Genomic DNA, 16,110 nt, shown 5'->3' with positions numbered 1-16,110 from the left:
AATACACCTTAGTGTGTAATCCTTTCTGTGTTAAGGACTTAAGCCTCAAAGATACAAATGGCTTAAATTAGGAACTATACTATGCAATAATGCAGTTCTAAAGCCTGAACATTACTACACTTGACACACCTATCTCTTCTACAGAGCTGTTTGTAGTCTGGAGCTGTCACATAGCAAGATCCTTTTGGTACATAAAGAAGTTCTGGAGGTGGAAGGGTTAAAGGCTTACTTTGGTCGCAGGATGGGCCATATTTGTTGGAATTGGCGCAGTACTGGCAACGGGATCCTTTAAAGTTGGGCTCACACTGACAAGTGCCATTTCCGTCTATACCCTCAAAACACTGGAAGAGAGGAAATATAGGGAGAGTAAGGGACAGTACTAGTCTCATTCTGAAAGAGAGAACGTTTATATACAGAGTAGAATTAATGTGTGTGAGTTTGTGTGTGTGCATATACCATGCCATGGGATGAGCAGGGAGCATTGAAACCACCTGGGCAAGGGGAACAGTCTGGTCCAAAAAAGCCTTTACAGCATTTAGAGGCCTTTGTACAACAGCAGAATGACAGAGGGAATCAACTGCTTACGTTTTGGTTTGATATAGGCATTTTAAGTACATACATTATACATACATATATACATGTACATATGATACATACATTAGAAATGTAAAATTTTATATATATATATATAATTTTTGTTTTCAGCCAATGAACCCACCCAGTCATAACTCTCCCTACCACTAGCAATGCCCTCACACTAGAAGGGCCGCTGCCTCTTTTCCAACTGTCGCCAATTCGACATCATTGGGCTGCCGACACGCTCTGAGAAATGTGCCAAGTCCCCAGCTCCACCATCTAACAGACACCCATACTGACCTGATCTCTTTAACCCCTTAATGCTCCAAGGCTTATTACACACTAAGGCATATTATTAAGTAACTACAGGGAATTCTGTAGGGGCTATTCTTTGGTACTAGAAGTGTGTAATCAAACTTCAAACCATCCATTTCAGTGGTTAAGAGAGAGAACCTCTGCGGGGGGAGAGAGAACCATCTAGAGGATGGCCAATGGCGTTTTCTTGGACTTTCTTGTACTCAGAGCCCCTGCACACTGATAGTAATGAAGCTTGTTTAAAACAGTAGTTTGACATAATATACTTCCACAGGCTTTTGAATCACATGAATTAATTCATTCATGAAGGCAGTGCTCAGTAATGTCTCTGCTAATTGTATAAAATGGGGGTTACAATATGTTTAGGAAGTGTTGACAGGCTGTTAGGATTGGTGTATGGAATCATTTGTGTTTGGAATCTCATACTTACATTATGTGTCTCATTGCAAAGCAGATTGCATCCCAAAACAGGAACATTCACTCCTAATGTCTTCTTCATGAACACACAGCCTCGAACAAAACTGTTCTGCACACAGTTGCCACAAGGGGGAAATATTTGGTACAGCTCAGTTAAAAAAAAGTAGGCTATGTTCTATCAGTGTCTAAATGTTACACTAATGATATTGAGATGATAACTTGGTTGTACAAATGGTTGTACAAGAATGACCACAAGTCTTTTGTATCTCCTTACCAGTGAGGCCCCTCTTGGACAGGTGGACATGCTGACCAATGCACAGCTCACACATGGACCCTGAGGACAAGATGGTAATCATTAAGAGCTGTCAGGTTTTTCATTACAATGGATAAGTTCAGCTACTCTTTACAGTTTTTGCTTATAAGACATTAAAGGTATAGATTTTCTCTGGCCCAGATAAGACCACTAGAAGCTGGCGACAGCAATGTACATTTGAACAGACGTTGCTTAGTAAGTGTCAATTATTTGAGTTTGATTTATACAAGCAGCCTATGGGTCAATGCAACACATGGAGGGGCTAGTTGGGTAAAAAATCTAATAAATTCTTAAACACCATTTAAAAAAAAAAAAAAAAACAGACAAGCTTTCCAAGCTAAATGCTAAAGCTACTAAAGAATTACTATATACACTATATATCCAGATATGGGAGGAAATCCCTTCTAAATAATGCATTTAGCAACTTTAAGTTGTGCTCTGTGCTGACACAGATGTGCAAAGGCACAACCATACACAGCTTGCATAGTCCCTGTAGAGTAGTATTGCCAATAGAATAGGACTCTCTGGGGCAAAAAACAAGAACCTATTGCCAGACATGAGCTAGAGTGGTATAAAGCCCCCCAGCATTGAGCTGTGGAGCAGTGGAACTTGGGAATGAGGGTGCTCTATCCAATACGTTTTGAGATGAGTTGGGGAGTTGGGGATAATGTAATGATAATGTTGGGGATAATGGTGATCATATAACATTCTCATTAATGCTCTTGTTGCTGAATGCAATCAAATCCTCACATCAATGCTCCAAAATCTAGTAGAAAGCCTTCCCTAGACAGTACAGACTGTAGAGACTTCAACAAAAGCAGGATAAACTATTTTTAAAGATCCTTGATTTCAGATTTCAGTTTTAAAAACAATGAAAGAGCAAGTGTCCCAATACTTTTGTCCATATAGTGTACATTAATACACTCATTAATTGATTAGGAGTTGATAGGCGGCTTACACTTACCCTATAAACAGTGTTCTTTGTGACGTCACACCGGTGAGGGAGGATGGGCTCTATGGATGGTGGGATTAGAACTCCATCCAGTGAATACAGACGCCCATTCTTTGCCTCAACATCTGCCTCCACCACAGCTATTCCGTTGACCAATATTTGACCCTGATTAGGAGAAGAAAGCCTAGTCAGATACCACATCCCTACAGCTCAAACCACGCGGCACGCTAATGAGTACTCACAGCAGCAGTCACGTTAAACATCAGGGCTTGGTTAGCCATGGACTCAGTCCGTGGGTTTGATACAATGTAGCTGGCTCTCAGCTGACGTGATTACAAAAAAAGAAGAGAAGCAGATTTGAAACAAGCAAATGACATAAAGTTCAAACAGTGAGGCTTTTACAGTCTTGGCACAGGTTTCTCATCACACTCTACCAACAATAACACACACCTGAGCAGAGGCCACAATGTGGTTTCGCAGAAGCTCCAGTAGCTTTGGCGTACCCTGAGGCATATATGAGGTGAAAAGATCAGGTAAGGAAAGACTATCGTTGCTCTGGCATCACTATTGTTAATACAGTGGGTGACACTGTACTATAGCTGCACTGTGGGCCTACCTCATCAGATATAAGGTAGTCGAGATAGCCGTCCTTCAGCAAGGAAAAAGCTGCGTTTGTTGGAGCGAACACTGTGTAAGGACCTGCCTCGTCTAAAATGCCCACCATGGCAGCTTTCTGAGGCAGGCGGGGCAGATGGTTAGAGCTTCACAGGTGCATTATTTTCTGAACATTTATGAGTTTCTGAGAATACTTTGTTACCTCAATTAAAGACTTGAACTGGGAGAACTTTCCATTGTCTGACAGAATCTTCATCAGGTTTTCCTGGGAATAAAGAAACAGCAAAGCAGATTTCAGCTGCTGTATTCTAATGGTGACTGATAGAGAGAGGTAAAGAGAGGGACACAGAGAAAGAGAGAGAGAGAGAGAGAGAGAGAGAGAGAGAGAGGTTTAATTGTGTACCTGATTGTCACTTATTACAGTTGGAGGGACTGTGTCCATCATTTTATCGATTATGTGGATTATTCCATTTGAAGCGATTATATCAGACTCCACCAGGGCCCCTTTACGACGGCTGCCATGGATACGAACTTTTACCTGCTGTGCCTTTAGGTGGAAACCAAGACAGAAAAAAAAAAATCGATAAGACCAGACACTGCTGCCTCCACCAGGCATGGACACACACTTTGTATAAAGGTCATACCTATGTACCATTATATACAGCGTTGTGCTTATTGTGGTTTGATGTGAGTGAGTGTGTGTTATCTTAGCCAGTTCCAAAGCTCTCCCCAAGGAAGATCTGCTTCTGTGTTTTTTTTCTTTTACATAATTAAATGTACACATTAAAATTGTCAATAGTGGAGTCTGTCATTTTGAGGTTGACATACCTGAAGATTTCTCCTAATTACACTCAGCCTGTGACCTTATGAGACTCCCATGACCTTACACTCACAGAACTCTGCTATCCATGTCATCAACAAATTAACTATTAAATTAGCTGCCAATTAATTGATTTTAGTTGACTAAGTTGAATAGTTGTTGCACCCCTAATATATGGCCATTTAGCAGTTTTCTGTAAAACACACTTGAGACTAATAATATTAAACACTTTCTCTTGGCTGCCTAAGACTGTTGTAATGTAATATATTTGTAATGCATATATATTATATATAGCTATATAAGCCTCACCCTTAACCTAATCCTAACTTCAGTAACAACATTGAAAGTCCTAAATATATAAAATATGAGTTTTTCTTAGTCTAAACATTGCATAAATGCATAAAGAAACACAAGTCCACGTTTACACACTCCCCTACCTCCATTACTGACTCAGCAGGCTTTCCAGTCAAAGTGTAATAGAGTATTCCCTTCTTCAGAGCATCAGAGTTTACTTCCCCAGCAATCATGTGCATCTTGACCAGATAGCGAGCTTTCGCCTCGTCTGCCACTAGAGTGTTCACCTGCATATGATTTAAATAGGTATACAGCACATAAAGTCAGGTGTTTGAGCTCCTTTATCAGGTAGATTCACAGGTTGGGGTGACTGTGCAAATGAACTCACAGATGTTGATTTGAAAGCCTTGTTATTTGGCACAAACAAAGTGAAGGGTCCAAGCGAGGCTAGGGGCCAGGACATGGCTGCTTCTGAAACACCAACAGGTCAACATACAGGTAAAACATCAATGTTCAGAAATCTTTGTCCATCAATATTCATACAAATGTAGGTTTGAATAGCTCCAAGAGCATGATGGGAGAATGTATCACACGCTAACAGACCAAGGGCATTGGACAGCTGATATGTCACTCACCAAACAGCGATATGGCTTTAGACAGCTGACCAGTCCAGCTGCTGCTAGGTTCTGTGTTTAGGTCTTGCAGTCTCTGCATTATATTGCCGAAGCAGACTTTTCCGTTGCCAAGGAAACCCGCTAGACATGTACACCTGTAGAGGATTACACCACAGACCAAAACCTGTAACGTGTTTACCAAAATGTCCATGTTCAATTTATGGTTTACATTGTAAAATGGTGATGTGCCTCTGACCACAGGTGACCAATTCTGCTGTTTCACCTACTTAAAATGTACATATCTTTTATACTTGTAAAAAACATAGTAGCATGCTGAAAGCAAATCAAGTCAAATTCCTTTCAGTCAATAGAAAGGCCGCTAGGGGGCTTGTGCATTGAGACAACACTTTAATTACTTAATAGCTATATATTAGCCTTGTAGCTCCAGTGCAAAACTTTTACATTAGGTTGACATCCAGTGATTATGCAAGTAGATTTATTATTCACAAATCTATCATCAAGCAAACCTACTCCACTGTTCCTGGTGCTGTTGTTGTACAATTTGCATTCTTATGACAGGAGTCTGGTTTACACACGTCTCTCAGACTGCAGCCCACCCCTGTAGCCCTCTTCTCAAAGCCTGGCAGACATTCACAGTGAGCCTGTAGGAGAGACCAAAAATCCATGTGGAGGACACAAGGTGCACTAGAATTACAAGTTCATGAACACTGCTTTTATGTTAGCATGTACACTATATGGACAAAAGTATTGGGACACCTACACATTATACCTACAGGAGCTTTCATGACCTCCTTTTCTAAATTCATAGGCATTAATATAGAGTTGGTCCCATATTTGCAGCTCCAGCAGGTCTGGAACTCTAAGAGGCAAGAAAATTTACCAACAGACTTGTGGTGATGGTGACATCCTATGACAGCACCACGGTGGAATTCAGTGAGCTCTTTAGAAGCACCCACTCTTTATCAAATCTGTGTAAAGACTGACTGCATGGATATGTGCTTGATTTTATACATCTGTGGCAACGAGACTGAATGAAACACCTGAATTCAGTGATTAAGAAGTGTGTCCTAATACTTTTGTCCAACACTAAAGGTATACATTAATAAAAAGTACACACACTCACCTTTCCAGGCCCATCGTACACACAATGTGTGGAATCGCTGGGACAGCCTCCGAAGTTTGTCTGGCAAGGGTCAACAGGCATGCATACCAGCCCATCTCCCTGATAGCCTTCCGCACACGTACATGTGTGCTGGTTCGGCCCCGTGTGGACACACATGGCATGTTGATGACACACACTCCTTACACATGGGTTAATGGCTGCAAATCACAAAAAAACAGCCTGATTCAGTGAAATTGAGAGCAAGCTGATATTTTTAGCTGCAAGCTGACCAAGCAATGACCTTGGCCCAGATCTGCAAGACTTCTTAAAAGTGAAGGTCAAACTGGACTTCAATTCAACTTGGTCAATTTAAACCCAAACCCAGAGAAGGGGAGGGTAGAGAGGGAGAGAGAGTATCGGTTTCTGTCGCAGCCTACCTGAATTACCCAAACCTGCTATCATTATGTTTTGTCATGTGTTTTTTTGGAAGCACTTACTATCATTAGCGCTTCCCAACTACTGAAACATCCCTTGTATTTAGCAATTCTAAACTTCTAAACTTTGGTTTATTTTCTACATAATTATGTATTAAATTGTGAGTATTTATTCCATGCTAGGTTTATTTTAAAACCAAAAAACAATCAAACACAAAGTCCAGTTTGCTCACAGACTATGTAAATACCCTGCACACTTGGAAGTGGCCAATAGGGGGGATGGCCGTCGTTAGGGGACTTTAGAGGATCAAGCTTTATATCTTAAGTACAGAGTCGAGTAAATGGTCTTAGCTGTGTTTTCAACACATTTATTAGACTAGCTCATCCAGGTTTGCTTGCTGTCCCTTTCATTTGAACTTAGCACGTCACTAAACTTGCTACTTAGGCGAGCCTGTTTTTATTTTCCCACCCGTTTTCAGAATGTGACGTCACCCATCAGTGGGCTCCCACAGCGCCCCCACCCTATGGCTCTCTTAAATGCACATAAATAAATGAGCTATTTTGGTCATGTACTAAATAGACACAGAACAGAGATTTGACAATGCGGTCCTCATTTGGAGAAACTCTCATCATTTTTTAACAGTATATTCTGTATTCTGTATTTTCACCAGGTATACAGTATTATAGCTATACTGCCTAACCCTAATATATTTACTCATTTAGTACTAGGAACGAATACAAAACAAAAATGGCTGAATGAACATTTAAGCAATTCAGTCATGTACTCACAGGTGCACTGCACTCCATCACCGGCATAACCAGGCTTGCAGTGGCATGCCAATTTTCCAGAGGAAACGTCTTCAGAACAGAACGCGTTTAGCCCACAACTCAGCGCAGCACATTCTGGCAGCTCTGAGAACACACCATAGTAAAGATGCTGCTACTACATTCAATTTACATTAACATTTACATTTATGGCATTTAGCTGACGCTCTTATCCAGAGCGACTTACAAGGTTACTGGTATTACAGAGGTGGGCTAATGTAGTGTTAGGAGTCTTGCCCAAGGACGTTTATTGATGTAGCACAGCATAGTCACCAAGACCAGGAATCGAACCCCAGCCTCCCACATGGTGTGGTAGCTCAGTGGCAGGTAGTGGTGTTATCTGTTGCTCCACACCAACCACAATTTACTTCAATACAAGTGAAAGGATTACATAATCATTAACATAATCAAATGACTCAATCAAGTGTAAATAAGATTTTTACTGCGAAGTTGAGCAATCTGAGTTACAAATGAGGTTAACATTAGCTCAGCTTACCCAGTAGCTTCCATGAAGGTGAGCTTACATTAGTACATTAACATATAAGCATATCGCTGCTGTCCAGTGTAAACCATGTATCTTCATTTATGTCTGTTTTTAGTTTTTTCCAACCCTGTAGCTGCTCTGTACATTCTATAAATAATTCTAGATGAATTGGCAAATAGAAAGGCTCTAAATTACTCAGAATAAAATGTTTTCATGTACATATATATATATATTTTTTAAATATTTTCTCTTTTTGTTTTAGATTTATTGTAGATTTATTATACATTTATTATTTTAATGTATTGTTTATTGAGTGTTTATTTATAAAGTGTTTATTCTTACACAAAGGTTTGCAACTATAATAACTGCAATTTCCCTCCTGGGATCAATAAGGAATTTCTGAGTTAAGAGCATTTTTGTCTTCTCCTGTAAAATTCCCATTTTCATTGGACAGCGACAATAATGTTTAATAAAGACCTGGTGGGCTTGGTACTCTGTATGTGCAACTAAAAAAAATTGTTAAAAAATTTGTGAAACTTTAGGAGAGATAAGCTCAGGTAAAGTAAAGTATAGTTGTACACATTACAAGAGACTATTAAGTGCATCTTACCCCGGTCACAGTCTGGGCCTGCATATCCTGAAAAGCATGTGCACAGGCCATTTCCTTTCATCCCACTGTTACAGAGACCATGCTTACAGGAGCACACTGTGTAACAAACACACACACAAACACACACACACAAACACACACACGCACACACACACACACACACACACACACACACACACTTCACATCACTTCAGGAACAGAACCTATGTACCTAACTGCTGAAAAGGTAAAGCAAGAGGTTTGTGTGTGATTTTGGTTACCGTTGCTGCACGAGGGTCCATACAGATTCTCTTCACATTTCTCACACGCTGTCCCCACAAAACCTGCCTACACACCCAAAACACACCCAGAACACATACAGCTGCATTCACTCACTCTGTATGTCTGTGTAAGACAGAGGTAGACAGAGAGACAGACAGTGAGTGAGTGAGAGAGAGAGAGAGAGAGAGAGAGAGAGAGAGAGAGAGAGAGAGAGACTTACTTTACATGTGCAAGTGCCGTTACCCCCCATGCCATCAGAACACTGTCCATTATTATTGCACGCAGTAGCAGCTGATCCTGGACACTCTAAAGAGAGAGACAGAGAGTGCAAATGAACTGCAAGAAAGTGAGAGACATCATCACTAATAAAGGTAACGAAAGAGAGTACTTTAGAAAGTACACTTTATGGACAAAAGTATTGGGACACCTGCTCATTCAGAAATCAAGTGTATTAAAATGTGTATTCTGTCTCCACTGTCCAGGAAAGACTACTTTCTACTAGAGTTTGGGGGAGCATTGCTGTGAGGATTTATTTGTATTCAGCAACAAGAGCATTAATGAGGTCAGGATGTTGAATGATCACTACATTGTTCATGTTTATCTGACGATGTTTATCTGCTCCAGATCATATTTATCTACAGGGACTAGACAAGCTGTTTGTGTGTGTATTTGCACATCTCTGTGAGCAATAGGTGCGACTTAAAGTAGATGAATGCATTCATTAGAATGGGAGTCCACAAACATTTGGACACATAGGGCCTTATCTTTCACCCTGCGCAAGGGTGCTTGCAAATATATCTAAGCTGATGGGCGTGGTGGTCTCGAAATTAGGTTTGTTCAGGTTGGAAAACACAGGTGCACCACTGACTGAAAACAGCCTAGGTAGACGTCAACAGTCTGACGTTCATTGCTATCTTGGCAGTGAGTTGTCAACACAGTCACATGATGTACGTGTGTACACCCCCCTGCTTTTACACCATTGAAATAGCTGTGGAGACTACTCGAGAACTGCTAATAGGATTTCTAATAACAGGATGCAAATCCAAAAACCCCTGTCTAACTGCAAAAGAGCTTTAGGAAGATACAGCAGATTCTACAGTGGTGGTGCACTATTCTACTGTGCAGAAATTGAAAATGATCTTCATTGAAAATGCAGCAGCAGTGTGTGTTTGATACAAGGCCTTGCTGCAGTGATGTTCCCACTCAGTCATGTCATGGATTGATAACATTTGGGATAGATTTTGAACAGTTGATCACTGACACTTACAGTGTTAGTGTAACATTAGAGGAATTGCTGTGTGCTGTGGTGAATGCCTCTGAATCTACACCTATACATTCAGATAAGCTGAAAAGACCACCCACACACACACACACACAAGTGAACATATAGGGGTTTAACACTATCTACGACTAAATTTGAAATTGCCCAAAAGGCTGTAACCCCAGTCAGAAGACACAGCACAGTGAGTGTGTGTGTGTGTGTGTGTGTGTGTGTGTGTGTGTGTGTGTGCATTTATTACTATAAAGGAGGATGTGAGTAAGCAGAATAAGTGTGTGTGTTTCTCTGTCCTTTGCTTTCCTCCACTTCCCGTTATTCTCCCTCTCAACACTTATCATTCCTAACCACTGTGCTTTCCTTTAAATCACAGTCTTCCTGACACACACACACACACACACACATATACACACACACACACATACACACACACACACACACATGCCCATATACGCACAGAGCTAAGAGTCTGTAATATTTAAATATCTGTTCTGACGAGACACAAATACTATATATTTGAAATCACCTAAAAATAAAGGCAATATTGGAAAATAATAATAGACTAAATGGGCAAAAGTTTTGGGACACTCATTCATTATTTCTTCAAAAATCGAGGGTATTAAAAAAGAGTTTCTCCTGCTTTGTTGAAATAACTGTCACTACTGTCCAGGGAAGACCTTTTGATTGCATTCAGTGACAATAGTGTTAGTGAGCTTAGTGTATTGTATATGTCCAAATGTTTGTGGACATCCCTACTAATGAATGCATTCCGCTACATTAAGTTGCACCCAGTGCTGACACAGATGTGCGAATGCACACACACACACAGCTTGTCTTTTCCCTGTAGAGAAGTACTGCCAACCAATTGGCACCATGCCTAGTGTCAGGCATGAGCTTAGGGGGTATAAAGCCCACCAGTATTGAGCTGTGGAGCAGTGGAACTGTGTTTTCTGGAATGATGGTTGGTGCTCCATCCAACACATTTGGGATAAGTTAGGACCTTGGGCATGAGGTGGGGTGGTGATCCTATATCCAATATCCAAGATCTTACTAATGCTCTTGCAACCAAATCCTCACAGTAATGCTTCAAAATGTAGCATAAGGGCCTTTTCTGGACAGTAGAGACAGTTACTCCAACAAAAGCAGGATGTAGAACTTAAATCTCCAGGAGGAGGGTTGGTGACCACAGTCACGACTATGCTGTCAGAAGTCACACAGTGCTTATTATCTCAATGTGGCTTGTAAACCGTAATAAGGTTAGCGTGTAATGATTCAAGCATTTATACGCTTCCATTATCTGTTAGCTCTTTAAGCCACATATCTACAGCAACATCCAGACACCAAACACACCTTTGATTAGACAAGAAGGAAATTCTGTGAAGTGGATTTTTCACCAAGCTATGGCTTTCATCTTCAGGACACACGAGGTTAGATCATTTAACCCCACCTCACACACACATCCACACTCAAGAACCAATGCAGGAAGTTCAACTGATAAGAGAGAATGAGCAGCCAGCCCGCTCTGACCCTGTGACTGTGAGGTCAGCCTGTCAGCACATTCCTTCAGCAGCGAAGCCCACTGAGGCAGCACGCTCGCTGTGGAAGGAAGTGTGTTTGACTTCCCTGCTCAAGTGGATCCCCTGCTTTTAAAGTACATTAGAAAGCAGGCAGACACACACACACACATCACACACTTTACAAAAAGGGTTAGTGTTTTGAATAAAAAAAAAGTTAAAAGTTAAGTTGTTATAAAATTGGTTATTAAAGAACATAATAAAAATGTAAAAATGTACAGTGCATGTAATGTGCCCCACAGCACCCCTCCCCCCACCCCCTATATGGATGTTAATATGCCAACAACCAACACAATCCATATTCATTGAGCTCTTTTTCCAAAATACATTTATGGACAAAAGTATTGGGTCACCATCTCATGTTGGTTTCTTCTTAAATCAATAGTATTGTTTTTTTTTAGAGTTTATCCTGCTTTTCTTGGAGTAACTGACTCTGCTGTTCAGGGCATGCTTTCTACTAGATTCTGCGACATTGCTGTGAGGATTTGATAGCATTCAGCAACAAGAGCGTTGATGAGGTCAAGATGTTGGAGGACCACTGCCTGGCTTTAGTCATGATGCCAATAGGTTCATATTTATCTGCTCCAGTCAGTCTTTGTCTATTGGCAGTACTAGACTAGACAAGCTGTATGTGTATGTGTGTGAATTTGCACATCTTGGTCATCAGTGGATGTCATTTAAGGTAACTGAATAAAAACAATGTTCACAAACATTTGGACATTTAATGTTTGTCATTGGATTGCAGTGATTTCCTTTTACTGTACTGTGGTAAAGCTTTCCTGTTCTTTGTTCATAACTGACCCTTATACTGGCTTATTTTTAATTATTCAGCCTAGTTGATCACGTCTGTTTCAGTTCCTTGGGCCTTCAGGAGAGTCTGCATGTTAGAATCAGGTGATTAGAGCTGCAGGAAACCCTACCAGCAGCTAAACTAATGAAGAGTCATTAGTTGCAGTGATGCCTGCCAAAATGTACAGAAGGAGAAGCATCACTGAATAGTCCTACTGCAGACAAAAGTGTGTTTTTGGCTGTACAAATTCAACATTAAAATAAACACAAACACTACTGCTCTTGTCTTGCCTTCCCTGGACAGTAGAGACAGTTACTCCAACAAAAGCAGGATAAACTATTTTTAATACCCTTGATTTCAAAAGAAACAATGAATAAGCAAGTGTCCCAATACTTTTGTCCATATAGGACATGTTGGTTAAAAGAATACAGGTTTGGTTACTGAGTTCTTTGTGAACTTTGATCACTGTATGGATTTGTTGAGTTCCACCAGCAGTTCACCTGGTTCACTTTAATGAAGGACTAGGCTCTGGATGATAACTGTAAATCATGGGCTTCCTTAAAAAGAGCTTTGGAGCTGCTTACGGTAACACACTATTTTTAAAGAAATGCTCACTATGAGCTGAGGCAAAGACGGGGAACTTGAGAAACTTGGTGCTGGAATTCTGGGCGGCTTCAGCTGATCAGACTTGAAGCCAAACCCCCCCTCCCCCCCTTTCCTTGCTGAGCAAAGTCCAAGCATGAGTTAAAAGAGAAAGAGGAGCCAACACTTCCTCATTTCCTGTAACAATGCCACTGCCGGTACATAGAAGCAGTTAACACATCCAGCTGTGCATGGAAAGGCAGCTGTGCTCTCTCTCCCTCTCTCCCTCTCTCCCTTTACATACCCATACAGCTATTTAAAATGCTAAAGATAACTCATTTTTTACACACTCATCACTCTCTCTTTTTCTGTTAGATCAGACGGAACAGGCTCTTCCCCTTGTTTGTGTGCCATGGACTCTCTTAGCTGCTCCATTTCCTATCAAAATATTCCCTCAGTGTCCGGCACTGTCCAGAGCAGCCAGTGAAGGAAATACCAACCGAGCTCCGGCAGTACAGAACATGAACAAATGAGCATGGAGAACATGACAGAAAAAAAAAAGCTTTTCCAGCTTCTAATTATCTTAAAAAAAGAAAAAGAAACACGGTGGAACACATCAGCAGCGGCACAACTAATAAAGTGACACAGCCAAACTTACCAACGCAGTCGGTGCCCCAGTACCCTGGACAGCAGCCCTCTTCCACCACGTCTTTGTAACATTCATGGGAGCAGCCACGGATGGACAAGGTGGCAATGGTTTTCAGATTATACCTTCACACAGAAAACACAGCACAACATCAGTAAAGGCTCAGAACTGATACAATATATGTCCAAATGTTTGTGGACACTGACAGCATTGCTGACAGAGACGTGCAAATGCACTGTGCCTAATTCCAGGTATAAAGTTCCCTGGTACAAAGCCCCCCAGCACTGAGCTGTGGAGCAGTAGAACTATGTTTCTCTGGAATGATGGTGCTCTATCCAAAATGTTTGGATTATTCAACATTCTAACCTTACTTATACTCGTGTCACTGAATGCAATGAAATCAACAAAGAAAAGCTCCACGATCTAAGCGAAAGCCATCTCTGGACAGTTACTCCAACAAGCATAAAAAGTGCAGAGTATCGGCTAAAAGAGTCGAGTAGAAAGAGCAGAAAAGGGAGGTCAGACTATATTAATAGCCTTTATTTCAGAAGATGCGAAAGATTACAAACCTCTGGACATGTGGCAAATGTAAAAGACCTCTGCTTTGATTGTCTGTATTGTGAAAATACTATTTTTGACTTCAATGTCAATGGAAAACACACACACACACACACACACACACACACACACACACACATTCACACACAACTACTAACAACTAACCTGCAGTCCTTTTTCCCCATGCCAGCAGTCTTCTTGTTGTACCCTTGTGGACATTGCATTAGAGGACTTACAGAGCATGAATGGCAATCTGTCTTAGTCATCACTTCAATTTTTTTATCACAGCGGTTCTAGTGAATGTGCACACACACACACACACACACACACACACACACAAAACAGATACATACAGATAAAACAAAACACATTCACTTTTATTGGAAGCACAGATATCTATTAAAAAATGAACTATTCAAATAATGAATCACTACTGATAAGAGGGGATATTTAGCATTTACAAAAGCTTCAGTTGGACCTTAAATCTATCAAAATCATTTTAGTTTTTGTCTTGCATCCATTCAAAAGCCCTCATTCATCCCATATCTTTCATCCCACCACCTGCTACTCTCTCCAAAGCAGATCAGCATGGCTTATTAACAGCTGTGGAGTAGAGCACAGACATGGACCCTATCAGATCTGTTTAAATCCAATATTTTATATAGGGCATATCAAATCATGGCCAGTTTCCAAAGGGAAAAAGGCATTTTTTCTTCTAGGCTTATTATATTACACTTCTTGAATTCATAAAAAATAACTGGGCAATGAAGATCTAGCCTTATGAAATAAGCCATCACTCAAGTTCTGTGCAAGTATCATTTTCACTACTGTGTGGTTTACCTACAAGCTAAATCATGACCACTTTCCTATATGAACACTTTCCTTCAAGGGGAAATGTGCCACAAACTCTATGCATACGTCAGTATTCACCATTCACACATATTCACAATATGCTGGAAAAGCCACTGCACATTTCCACAGAGGCAGTGATGCAAGTTAGGGTTGCAGTTACTCTGGACACGGTAGCCGAATGCAACCCCTGGCCATTTACATCATTACACATTACACATTGAATGGCACTACACATTCTACACCCAAAACCCTTACACTGTCTGGAAGAAGAAGACCTTCAAGACACCGTGGCAAACAACATGCCTGACTGAGACTCAACCTCATATCAACGGGTTCTGGATCTGCAGCTGTACCATCAGTGACCCCCTGTGTCTCACCTGTGCACCTGCAGAATTCATCTGTGTTCCTAGAAGCATCAGCAGGAAAAGAAGCTGGGTTCCACACCCAGAGTTCATTCCGACCTCCATGACTCTGCTTCATACACACCGGCCCTGTGTTCTGGTCTCTGGCCTTCTGCCTCTCTGCCTCTCTCCACGACTCCTCAGCGGACTGTGGGCCACTCTAGACACTTCTCTGCCTTTTCAACTCTTTTCCTTTCCTCTTTTCCTGTCTTTCCTGTGCAATAACAGTTCGGGACAAGGGGACCCGTACCTTCCTCTCACAGCCTTTCTTTCAGCATTTACCCCGTCAGCAAGCAGGAAAGAGGAGGCTACATTATTGTTCTGTGTGCTCATCAAAAGTTTTCACTCTCACTTCATTTGAAAAGTCCATGTCATAGTAAAACTGTTTAAGCCTCGTTTGTTTCTTCTTTTTTTCTTATAAAGGTGTTTGTAGTATATAATCATCTTTTAATATCATTCACTTCTCAGTCCATTTTCATAGCTTTCTTTAGATGCCAACTCGGCCAGCTGTTGTTTGCATGCATACAGCATGTGTTATTGTCCTTGTACACTTCTGTATTAAAACAAAATAAGAGAAAAGGCCAATAAAAAGACTAGTAAAACTAAAAAAATGTCCAAAACCAGTCTATTTTGAACTTGTTGTTGTGATGTCACTAAAAACACCACATTCACTGTGACAGCACATTTAGTCTATAACAGGTTAGCCCTGCCTATGCACAAAGACGTTTTAGGCTTTTCAGGCTGGACTGCTACTTGAATAAGACATAATATAAGGCAG

The 16,110-nt window shown here is 40.9% G+C and overlaps 1 protein-coding gene across 1 annotated transcript in view; it reads right to left on the bottom strand.

The window, feature by feature from the left end:
* The window catches only part of stab2 (stabilin 2), a 41,794-nt gene extending 26,396 nt beyond the window's left edge, over positions 1-15,398 (bottom strand). Inside the window, exons 1-22 of the mRNA XM_072673951.1 lie at positions 15,309-15,398; positions 14,245-14,372; positions 13,534-13,646; positions 8,874-8,959; positions 8,653-8,719; positions 8,393-8,488; positions 7,263-7,385; positions 6,061-6,257; positions 5,448-5,578; positions 4,938-5,071; positions 4,691-4,773; positions 4,446-4,589; positions 3,592-3,735; positions 3,391-3,453; positions 3,190-3,306; positions 3,024-3,077; positions 2,816-2,896; positions 2,586-2,738; positions 1,583-1,642; positions 1,322-1,417; positions 457-543; positions 230-341 (exon numbers count right to left, since the gene is read on the bottom strand). Coding sequence (XP_072530052.1) covers positions 230-341; positions 457-543; positions 1,322-1,417; positions 1,583-1,642; positions 2,586-2,738; positions 2,816-2,896; positions 3,024-3,077; positions 3,190-3,306; positions 3,391-3,453; positions 3,592-3,735; positions 4,446-4,589; positions 4,691-4,773; positions 4,938-5,071; positions 5,448-5,578; positions 6,061-6,257; positions 7,263-7,385; positions 8,393-8,488; positions 8,653-8,719; positions 8,874-8,959; positions 13,534-13,646; positions 14,245-14,372; positions 15,309-15,398 — 2,359 coding nt within the window. The remainder of the gene's footprint in view (positions 1-229; positions 342-456; positions 544-1,321; positions 1,418-1,582; positions 1,643-2,585; positions 2,739-2,815; positions 2,897-3,023; positions 3,078-3,189; positions 3,307-3,390; positions 3,454-3,591; positions 3,736-4,445; positions 4,590-4,690; positions 4,774-4,937; positions 5,072-5,447; positions 5,579-6,060; positions 6,258-7,262; positions 7,386-8,392; positions 8,489-8,652; positions 8,720-8,873; positions 8,960-13,533; positions 13,647-14,244; positions 14,373-15,308) is intronic.
* Between the last annotated feature and the right edge of the window lie 712 nt (positions 15,399-16,110).

Source organism: Salminus brasiliensis, chromosome 2 (genome assembly GCF_030463535.1).
Source record: "Salminus brasiliensis chromosome 2, fSalBra1.hap2, whole genome shotgun sequence".
Classification (NCBI taxonomy): Eukaryota; Metazoa; Chordata; class Actinopteri; order Characiformes; family Bryconidae; genus Salminus; species Salminus brasiliensis.
The sequence above is the reverse complement of the archived record's forward strand: the minus strand, read 5'-3'. Positions and strand labels throughout refer to the sequence as shown.